This window comes from Nothoprocta perdicaria, unplaced genomic scaffold (genome assembly GCF_003342845.1).
Source record: "Nothoprocta perdicaria isolate Ctin4 unplaced genomic scaffold, notPer1 scaffold_0, whole genome shotgun sequence".
NCBI classification, from domain to species: domain Eukaryota; kingdom Metazoa; phylum Chordata; class Aves; order Tinamiformes; family Tinamidae; genus Nothoprocta; species Nothoprocta perdicaria.
In genome coordinates this window covers 926,946-937,971 of record NW_020454092.1, presented here as the reverse complement: position 1 = coordinate 937,971, position 11,026 = coordinate 926,946, and the positions used below count along the sequence as shown (strand labels likewise).

At 42.0% G+C, this 11,026-nt stretch overlaps 1 protein-coding gene across 1 annotated transcript; it reads left to right on the top strand.

Annotated features, from left to right (window-relative positions):
- The first annotated feature begins 976 nt into the window (after positions 1–976).
- LOC112951601 (cytochrome b reductase 1) lies at positions 977–10,507 on the top strand. Its single transcript, XM_026044344.1, has 4 exons — positions 977–1,163; positions 6,618–6,826; positions 9,096–9,250; positions 9,461–10,507. The coding sequence occupies exons 1-4, from the start codon at positions 977–979 to the stop codon at positions 9,759–9,761; spliced, it is 852 nt and encodes a 283-aa protein (XP_025900129.1). The 3' UTR covers positions 9,762–10,507.
- Positions 10,508–11,026: the final 519 nt, after the last annotated feature.

The following is an 11,026-nucleotide window of genomic DNA, read 5'->3' as shown; positions in this document are numbered from 1 at the left end:
TGCCACAAGACATTTTTTGTAGATAAGGAGACATTTATGATTTCATTATCTGTTGGTTTAGAAATAAAGGGTATATAGATTAATTTGTTGGAATTAATTTGTTTGTGAGCGGACGTTTGAGATGACTCTCTTACACACACTGCCCTAGGAAAGCTAACAATATTGGTGCTTCAGTGTCACTGGCACAAGTAGCCACGAGCCCCAGGGCTTTCCCTTGCTCTCCTCGTGGCTCCGCTCTGCAGGGATGTGTGGCTAGGGGCGCCGGCCGCAGCACCGCCCACTCGGCAGCAGCTTCCTGTCTCTGCCTCTCGTGTAATGAAAGCGCCTCATTTTGGCAGGTCTTGCAACACTGAGCGGAGCAGCCCCAAACACTTTCGCACATCTGGGCCAGCGTCCGTGCAGGAAGGCGGGTAGCTGCCGGGCGCAGCACGAGTGAAGGGGATCACGGGCGGCCACGGGGAGCAAGTCCAGGCGCACTCTTGGCGTGCCGGGCGCTCCTCCTGTGAGTGTGTTCACAGTATGCACTCCCCCTGTGCTGCCCCTGTCACACCCGCTCTCCCTCTTCTGGTTTATCTCTCGCAGCTTGTGGCTGCTGAGGTTATCTTTGTAACAGCTCTGCAAGCTCCTTATCCAGCAGCACCCACCGCACCCGCTGGCCCAACAGCTCCCTATGCCCAGAGCCACGGCGCCGAGTCGAGCAGGGGCCTGGGCTGGGGCTGACACACAGGGGCCGGTTGAAATCTGAGCTCCGAATGCAAAGAAAAATTTGTCAAGTTTGTGAAAAGCACGTAACGGAAAAAAATAAACGAGAGCAGCGCCGCGGCAGGGGGCAGCGCCGAGGAGCCCGGGGTCTGCAGGCGAGGGCAGCCGTTGGTACCGGGTAACGGTCGCGGCAACGGCCGGCGCCCCCTGCCCCGGCCCCGCCCCGCCCCGCCCCGTCCCGCGCGTGCCGGCCCCGGCCGCGCGGCCCCCGAACATGGAGGACTACTGGCGCTTCCTGGCGCTGCTCGTCTCGGCGCTGCTCGCCGGCTTCGTGTCCGTCATCTTCGCCCTCGTCTGGGTCTTCCACTACCGTGAGGGGCTCAGCTGGGACGGCGGCGCGGGCGAGTTCAACTGGCACCCGGTCCTCGTCGTCACCGGCTTCATCTTCGTGCAGGGCATCGGTGGGTGCGCGGCGGGACCGCGGGGCAGACGGCGCGTCCCGGCCGCAGCAGGCGGCACAAAGGCTCCTTTGTAGGCGGCGCCGCGGCCGCCCCTTCGGCCGGGCGCGGGGCGAGGAGCCGCCGGCGCGCAGGGAGGCTCAGGGGGAGCGGGGGGCGCGGGGGAAGCGCTGCCGAGCTCCGCGCGCCGCCGCGAGCCACGCTCTGCGACGCGCTTCTAACTGCGCGGCTCCCGGCGCCTGGGCAGCGCGGCACGGCCGAGGCGAGCGCCCTTCGGTGCGCCCCATTACGGCACTAACAACACCCCCCCTTCTCTTTTCTCCATCGTACGCCCTTAGTGTGCTATGTCTAAAGTGCTGCGTCTTAAGTGCAAGGTTTTATTGGCTTCTTGTGGTGATAAAAATGGTGGATTTTGAACTGTGCTTTTGCTGTCAGTGTTACTGACAGCTAATTCCAAGAGAACAGAAAAATAAGTCCGACCTGATCTAGTTCAAAAATGAATTCAGCTTACGGTAAAAAAAAAAAGAAAAGAAAAATGCAATACTTAGAGCTGCTAACTTAGCTATGCCTATGCACAGAATTACACTAGAGCTAAATATTGCAAAAATAAAGGTGCTGGACAGTACTTTAGGAATCTTGAAATTTGGAGGTGAAAATAAATGCCTTAAAATAACAGGAGAAAGAAGCAGAGAGAAGAACTACAGCAATAATTTCCCATAAAGCCAGTGATAAAATTCAGACTAGTTTCAACATGAGCAGAATTAATGAACCATCAGTAATGTCCAAGCAGGACAAATAAATATTGCTGAGAAGAACAGTGGAAATGCTCTATAATTTTGCCACTGATTTCTTTGTGGAGAGTTGAGGGGAAGATTTCATTATTCCTAAGTAAGGAAGAATGCAGAATATAAGTGTGAACAGGAGTACTTGGTAAGAGGTGGAGTTAAGTACCATTTGATGTTTAATAACCTTATTTACATGAGCTTCCCTGGTGAATGCGACGCAGCATTCACGCAGCCAGGGAGGAGGCCAGCACATCTGGACCTTGGTTCCAGAGGAGCTGGAAGGCGCGTTCAAGGCTCGACAAGCACGAGCAGCAAGCACCGCCCTGCTTGCACTGCGACGCTCTGAAGCTGCTGTATATTTTCAGTTAGCTGCTATTGCCCAATGTCATGTGAGGTGCAATTTTAGGCTATAAATAAGTAAAAGAATAATAAAACACCTGTTGACTTTGCTAGGATATCAAATTACAGATTTTTTTTTTGCATACATTTAATTGCAGAAAATAGAGGAACAGATCAGTGGGTTTGTTTGTTGTGGGTTTGCCCATCTCTGCTGTAGACTGAGGAGGAGCCTGGTTATTCTGGGGTGTAGGAGTTTTTTGTGCTTTTAGGGCTTAATAAGGTAAAGAGCTTAGCAAAAGCAGATGATGTAGTATAGCATAGGGCATAGAGCATAGGGCATAGCGCTTGGAAGATCTCACGATGTCACGGGAGTTAGGAGCAGAATTAATTTATGCAGTTTACTGATAACCCCATGCCATACAAGACAAAAAGTAGAAATTAGTCTCCCAACTGGGTAGTAGGTGAGTTTCCGCGTTTTATTGGAGTATATAGGCAGACTGAACTGCGCAATAAATGCCTTTTTGCTGCATCCCCCATATTGGCATCTGTGCTCTAGGGCCCTGGGGTGAGGACAACCCCAGGTCAGCCCAGCTAGCGGACGAGGCTTGCCGACCCCGCGTCGGCAACACTGGGGGCTGTAGCAAACTGAACAGAGTCAGAGCCGGGAGCCTAAAAGCAACAGCATAGGAGCAGAAATGTATTAATAAAAGAATACAGCAGAAGTTTTTCTTAATCTTAAAGGTGAAAGAAAAAGGCCTAATCTACCACATTATCATGTGAAGTTCTAGAGTCAATTAAATTTCTTCTGTATGGATGAAATTACATAGATGCATGGGCCAATCTAACAATTCGCTCCAGCTGAAAACAGTCCCATTGTTGCCCTCTGTTTGTTTTAGCTTTTTCTGGGCTTTGGCTTCATCTTCCTGTCCCTCTTTGTTTGTGCCAATTCTTGTGCTTGTCGGATCTGGTGCTTATCAGAAAATCAAAGCACCCTCAAAAAACTGAGATTTTGCTGGATTACCAAATGGAACTCATTCCAGCAGGTCTCAAAAGTGCCATAGATGGCAGAAGTGGGAAGGGGCACCATGCACAAAAGCAGAGAGGAGGAGAGAGTGGGGAAAATAGTGTAGGAGAATCCCCTCCTTTCTGTTTAATGAGTAAATGAGTAACAGTGGTTCCTCCTGTCTTTGGCCAGAGAAGGTGCAAAGTGCCCAGATATAACTGCTCTATGGGACTAAGCAGCCATCTAACAATAGCTGGAAAACGGATGATGCTCTTGGATTCATCCAGGAAGCCATCCTTGGAGCAGGTTACAATGGCTGACGAGCTAGTTTCACAAGTTGCCTGAGATGGTGGAGCAGGCCAGAAAGATCAAAAGATGTTCAATGGTAAATATGATTTTTATAAAGTTTTCTAATATCATCTGATCACAATCCTTTTTCAGTAATGCAAACCTCTTAAAGTAAACATTCCTTCACCTTTAAATCACTTCTGAGGATAACCCCTTGCTCTGTGTTATGTGACAAAACTTTAGGATTACATTTATTTGAACATAACACAACATCTGTTCCAAGGAAAAACTGTCAACTCCTGTATTTTCCAGGAGCTGATGGGTTGTAGAATTTTCAGGAATGTGAAGGGTAAACTGCTGAGCTCAGGGTCTCATCACAGCCAAGCTGTGGAGGGGCAGCTCTTGCAATACACTTAGTTTGAGCTCTGCTGAAATCATAAATGGGCATGTTTCCTTTGGGTTAATTTTGTCCATTTTAGTGTTAAAGTAGTTCTCAAAAGAAGCCAGCAGGAGTCCAGAACTGGCAGAAAGCAAGCAACAGGATTGTGCATGAAGGAGCAGCAAAGGAAATGGGCGGAGTGCTCCTTCTGGCAGCTCAGAGCGGCAATGTCCGTGCACGCAGCCTGAGCCACGCTGCGTGACTCCATTGGGGTGTGAGGATCTCCAAGCAGCCCTTGACAGTCACAGAGCATTTGGCATCCAGAAATCCTAGAAAGCTAATTTCAGCTAGATATGGTTGATGAGGAACAGGTATTTCAAACCAAACACAAGCTGTTGAAAGTTGAAAATCAGAGCTCGTAACAGGACTGACATCTGAGTAAAGAACTTCTATCTAAGGATGCCTGATCCTCATCTTTTGTCAGTAGATGCTAAACTAAAGGTAGTTGTTCACAGCTCTACCTTAGCATGTCACCTAAACAGGTGTGGGTGCAGGAGCTTTGTGTGTGCTTTTACCTCTTGCTGAGGCAGTCTTTAAAGCTGAAGCCACTGAGAGTAGCAGGTCCCTCCTCCACCAGGTCTCCGTCTATCCCCTCTGTGCCTCAGTGTACTCCAGCACCCTCCTGCTGGTCAGGCACACACCATTGTGACAAAGTGGGGGACAATACAGTGACATGTTGAGCAAAAGTGATGGTAGGGAAATGGGACCTTCTCTTCTGACAGTGGTGGACCAGCAGATTTGCCCAAGTCATGGGCAGCGCTCAGTGCAAATGCTCTGGTATGCGTTTGTCTAGGCTATGGCATATAACCTACGCCATATAACTCTGATGTATGGCAATGTTAACAAGTGTCCAGGCTCTCACTCTGTTTTCATTTGCTTTTCTATCCTACAGTTTCAGATACCTTCATGAGATATTGAGGTTTAACTGGGGTCTTGTGGCATACATGCTGTACAAAATCAGCAATCCAAATCAGTAGTACTGAATCACCAAAATCAATCTACCTTTTATAGCTTGACTATTCTCAAGCTGTCTGGACAGTAGGCATCTAGTTTACTGATTTTGATTTACTAGTTCTACTTTTTTAAAAAATAAAGTACTGAGAACTACCTAAGTGCTATGCATTCTGATCATTTCCATTCTAGTATTACATACTGACACAGCAACTAGAAGCAGACACAGATTTAAAATCCACTTTCAGGCTGGAAATTCCACTTGTAAACAGAGTTTTCTTTGTCAGTTGTTTGGTACAATCTTATGCTTTTTGGAATGCATCCAAATAAAATATAAGTATAGATAGATTTTAAAAATTAATTTGTCATTTGTTAGTATTCAGCACTATTTCACACAACATGCAGAATAAAGAAAAAACTAAGGTTAATGAGGAAAGCATGAGAACTCCCTGTCTCAATTCTTCATCTTTGTATTTATCAGGTATTACATACTTTTCTTATCTGGTGCACATAGTAATGTGCTTCTAAATGTTTGGAACAGAAACTCTTTTTTAAGCCTGTGTACATTCTATTCTTTGCTTTTTAGTATAGCTAATTATATAGAGGAATCTCAATGCCATTTAACAACCAGAAATATTAAAGGAGTTCTTGATGAACCAGATCAATAAAGCTCAGTTTTTTGCTTGGGAAAGGTATTATGGGCACTAGTCTTTTTTTTTTTTTTTTTTTTGGCAAGTAACTGAGCATGCACATAAATATTTGTCCCCTATTACCTGAAGGTACTTATTTGTTGTTGCATATCTAGAAATCCTACAGGTTTGTAGTAAGATGTACCTGGGGCTTCAGGCATGTGGTTTGATCCATGGGAAAGCCACAGGTTCCCCTGGGAAAGCATCTGTGGCTCAGGCACGTGGCAGGGAGTTGTGGAAGGGATGTGGCAGTGGAGAGCTGAGGAAAGAGCTGCGAGAAGCAGCTCTTGAGGTCCTCATGGGCATGTGCGGTTTAATCACTGTTTAGAAAGTGCTGCTATGTTCAGACTAGACACATTATGGCCTGCTAGTATTACATATGATAACACAAAAAGTTTATATTCATCTAAGATTGTTTGAAGAATTTTATTTGCCAAATACGTTTTTTAGAATCAGATTATGATTCCCTTAAAATCAAAGTAGCATTTTCCTCTTTAAAATAGTCTTAATATTTATGTAATAGATAATTATAAATACCTATATAATTACTTGATAAGAGCATTCAAAACTGGCAAAGACAATGAATATAAAAACATTCTTACATGCTTCCCTAGAGATTGACTTTCTGGATAAAAGAATTTGGACCTATTCCTCTGATCTGGCTACTAGAAAAATCCAAGTTAGATCACTTTAAGGAGCAAGGCCTTTATTGGGAATAGAATGTACCTAAAATTTTGTAAAGTTAAGAAGAAATCTCCTCAAAAACTGTATTTAAGCCTTGGTTTTATATTTGGAATATGTGATGTGTTAGGTTGTGCAGAAGGAAAACATTTTAACGGACTTTTCTTTAGAGGATTAAATGTTTGATTTCCCTGTAATTTGTATTGGAATGAAGCATGATTCTTAAAATCTTAGAGAAGTTATTCTATAAAGTATGAAATCCTGTTTCTGTTCTTTCCTCAGCCATTATTGTATATAGATTGCCCTGGACCTGGAAATGCAGCAAACTCCTGATGAAGTTCATCCACGCTGGGTTAAATACCATAGCTATGATTCTTGCAATTGTTTCTATGGTCGCCGTGTTTGACTACCACAATGCCAGCAACATTCCCAACATGTATAGCCTGCACAGCTGGATTGGGCTGACTGCTGTGATATTTTATTCTCTCCAGGTCAGCATTTAACTTTATTTATAACCAGGTTGTAAAGTTTAAGAATGTGTTGAATAATTAAGGTACAGTAAGCTCTCACTATTGCGCACTATGTTGCAGCTATTGGGATGTCTATTTTATATTCTGTCATGTGTCAAATTAGTATGTAAGCGTGCAAATACTTTATCCTTGACCTCACAGAAAAGTGTACTTTAAAGCATATTTTGTTTATTTGCTAGGATAATTGCAGTGTATTTACTATTCAGTTTTACAGTAGTGTTTTTAAGCTCTATAAACTGTTGGAGTTGAAGCAAAAGTGCCACGTCTCTTATTTTGGTGTTATCACAGGGGAACTAGCAAATGTGTGGACTAGCATCATGATTCTAACGGATTCCTGGATTGCTTTGAAAAATCACTGTGAAAGAATATTTTCATTTACAAAGCCATGGTTTATTTTTTAAAAGAGAAATAAGTGATTTGGTTTGTCAGCAGATTATTTAAATATGTTTAGGACATTTATTAAGGAGTTCTCAGCTGAATTACTATTTTGTCTTTTTTCAATTAGTATAGTTATAGCTTGTCATTTCTCGGCCTCAAGACAGGACAAGTGCAAGGTGCAAGAAGGGGCAGTAAATATCTAAAGGCTGAGACATGTGAACAAGTTACTGCTGGGCCATCTGCTGATCTTCAATCTGTTTCTCATTTTGCTACTATGAACATAATTGGTGTCACTTAACTCAGAGCCCTGTCTGCCTTGGCCATAGTAACACCAACCTGTGGCATTACGTCTTTCAAACAGGGATGTAAGTCTCCAGTCAGAGGCCTAAAGGGATTGAGAGAACTGGTGCTATAAAATACTAATACAGTATTTCTGTGTAACATTTGCCAGAAGTGGTATGTTGATCTAAAACGTAATGTGCGAAGATGATAAGAGGTAAAACAAGTAAATCTTACTGTAAATATTTTCCCTTCAATAGTCATATTATAAATAATAATAATAATTCTTAGTGGTATTCTTGAGGAGATGCTCAATAATAACACATCTACAGAAACAGAAGTGTAAATACATTGAGCTGAAGCCAAAAGTATATATATGGTGTGTGTCTATATCTATATACACTATATAATATGGCATAGCACAAAGTTACACATTTGAGAATAGAGCAGAAACATTAAATAGAGACTATCTTTCAGAAAGCAATGTCTTTGAAAAACAAGTATTCAAAGTGGACACAAATGACTTCTCGTGATGCTGTGACAACAGGAAAAATAATTTTGTTATATAGGGGTAAAAATACTCTCTTATAATTAAATTAGGGAGACCAATACAGAAAGTATGGAATATGGAATACAAAGAAAAGCTGCAAAAGTAATATGAGAAGTGGAAAAAATTGTCTTCCTTGGAAAGACTTTCAAAGCCTTGACTGTTCAGATCTAAAAGAAGATGAAGAGATGATTTGATTAGAGTATATCAAAAAGCTTCCTAGGGAGAAAACACCAGACTCTTGAATGCAGCATGGAAAGACAGAACAAGGCTGGAAGTTAAAGCAAGATGAACTTAAAAATTCATTCACCATTTCTAATTTAGCAGCAGGAGTAAGTAATGATGTGACAAAGTAAGGGTGGGATGCAGTCCCAGTGAGACTGGGCAAGTCTGTGATGAAACCCTGTGGTGTGATGGGTTATGGTCCAGCACAGAGCGAGTGCTAAGGGGAGGCCTTCTGGGTGGCCCCTGAACATCCTCCCCTGCCTCCACACACCTTCACTCTGTGAACACCACCTGACCGGTAGGCTCTGACGGAGACCAGGGCCTTTTGGGCACTGGCACCAATATAATCCAAACTACTCTAACAAGGTGAATTCTATAGTCCCCTAAAAACAGATAGTTAAACTGCCTTATGATGTTCAATTATATGTAAATCTATAATAAAAGGAGAGAAATTGAAATTGAAGGGAAGTTGAAAGGACTGTTAAAATGTTGCTACTCACACCTTTGAAGTCTTATAAACTTTTCACACTGAAACTTTGTTTCTCTTCTTTGTTTTTGGTTTCAACATTATCATTCAGCTTTCTTTGTAAAATATTTTATGTCTTTTCACAGGTGCTAATCTAAAATTATTATTTTGGTCTTAGTATTGAAAGGGAACACATTAAAAAAAAAATCTTGATTTATACTATATTTGTACCTAAAGGTATCTCAAAATGGAAATTTTATGATGATTTTGAATCTGCTTGAAAAGTGCAGCTTGTATCCTATTAATTCTTATCTCTGAATCTTTTTCATGTTTAGCTTTTCCTGGGTTTTGCAGTCTTTCTACTCCCTTTTGCTCCAGTTCGTCTTCGAGCAGCTCTCATGCCAATACATATTTATTCAGGCCTGCTCATCTTTGCAACAGTGATTGCATCAGCTCTTATGGGAATCACAGAAAAGCTTATATTTTCACTGTAAGTATTATTTACTTTTTTCTTTTGTTTATTAAATTTATTCTTTGCAAACTGCATTCCTATTTACACAGAATAATAGCAGTCTACTATTGAGTCATTGTTTTGTTTTAAAAAGACATCTTGCCTAGCAAAGAACTGCTGCTTTTAGATCAGAATTGCCATTAGAAATTGTCTTTTTTACCTTTTTAAAACTTTCTTTCTTCCCTCCAGGCAAAATCCTGCATACAGGGAATCTCCCCCAGAGGCCATTTTTGTCAACTGCCTCGGCCTTCTGATCGTAATCTTTGGTGCGCTGGTTCTGTGGATGGCCAGCCGGCCCCACTGGAGACGCCCCCCTGAAGAGCTGCCCAAAGCTCCGCGGCCCAATGGAGGGGCTTCCGAAGGCACCGAGGCCGAATCCACCATGACCGACTGCAGCAACGCAGATAAACCCGACGTGGACTTCAACAGCGAAGCGGCCAGAAAACGAAACCTCAAGCTTGATGAAGCAGGCCAGCGATCAACGATGTAAGGGAAACATACAGTGTTAACAGCACTATTACGTTGCCAAAAATACTTCTGATTCACTTTCACCGATATAGAAATAGGCTGGGCTTGCTGAAAGTTATTCAAGATCTCAGCACATGAATTTGAATTCCAGTAACTTCTAAATATTAGTTCATGCTTAATCCTCATTAAGTAAATGAGAGCTGGAACAAAAAATATGCCAAGTTTAATGCCTTTAAAAGTAGGTCTAATGGGAAAATGTCTGTCACTTCTAAATGTAATGCCCATATCTCTTATGAAAAGTTATTGAAACTATATTTTTCTGAATCTTACAGGTAAGAGTGAGAATTGTAAGTGAATTTCAGAGAAGAGAATTTAGTGGTTAGCATTAATTCCTGATAATGTTCATGTTCTAAAAGGCTTGTTTTCTAAGCTGATGAACCCTCTCACTGGCTGCTAAAAATCTGTGGAATTTGAGGTCATCAGCACTTTGCAGAGTTGCACTGTAAAAATTTCTAGCCTCAGATTTTAAATTTAGGTAAAGAAACAGTTTGCCTAAAATTTTCATGAAATGTTATGTTGTTTTGAAAAACATTTACATTGTTTATCAGATTTTAAATTTTGACCTTTTTAACTACATTGGGTACACTGCTGTATGAGCATTTAGCTTTGGATGTGGGTGATTGTCGCTGAGGTGCAAAGGAAATGGTGAGGTAGCAAAGGCAGAATTCGTCTTATTTGGACAACTACAGATACTTATATACTATATATATATACACTATATATACACACTATATAGTGTGTGTATATACATACTATATATTTCAAGTGTATATGTGTGTACCTATACATATCTCTCTATATATACCTATTACTTAAATCAAGTCTTCCTTTGATTCCAGAAGGCAGTATTTACTATCTTGATTTGATTGTACAATTTCACTTGATTTACGGCACCAGTCTAGAAATTAGGAAACTGGAAACCAGAGTAGACTGATGAGCAGGATCACAGAGAGAAGAACTTGAAGTGAGAAGCGTTTTCTCTCAAGAAAGAGCGGCACAACAAGAAGGTTACCAGCTAACTGAAAGCCAGGATGGGTATTTCCACACTGGCATTGCACGAGTGAAGACAAACTTTAGTCTAATCAAGCCATTTAAACTTCTCTTATTTAAAAATAATATGTTAAATAATCCTATTTGAGTCTGTAGTGGCACTTTACTTTTATAGCTTGTTTTAATAATCAGAGTATTAATGTATTACTCTTTTTTTACAAATATAAGCCATGCTTT

What these genes read in the sequence shown, in the direction of transcription:
- LOC112951601 (XM_026044344.1), top strand. Translation starts at nt 977, where the DNA reads ATGGAGGACTACTGGCGCTTCCTGGCGCTGCTCGTCTCGGCGCTGCTC. An exon ending in TGATATTTTATTCTCTCCAG is followed by an intron (nt 6,827 to 9,095) that starts GTCAGCATTTAA and finishes TTTCATGTTTAG; the next exon opens with CTTTTCCTGGGTTTTGCAGT. An exon ending in GAAAAGCTTATATTTTCACT is followed by an intron (nt 9,251 to 9,460) that starts GTAAGTATTATT and finishes TCTTCCCTCCAG; the next exon opens with GCAAAATCCTGCATACAGGG.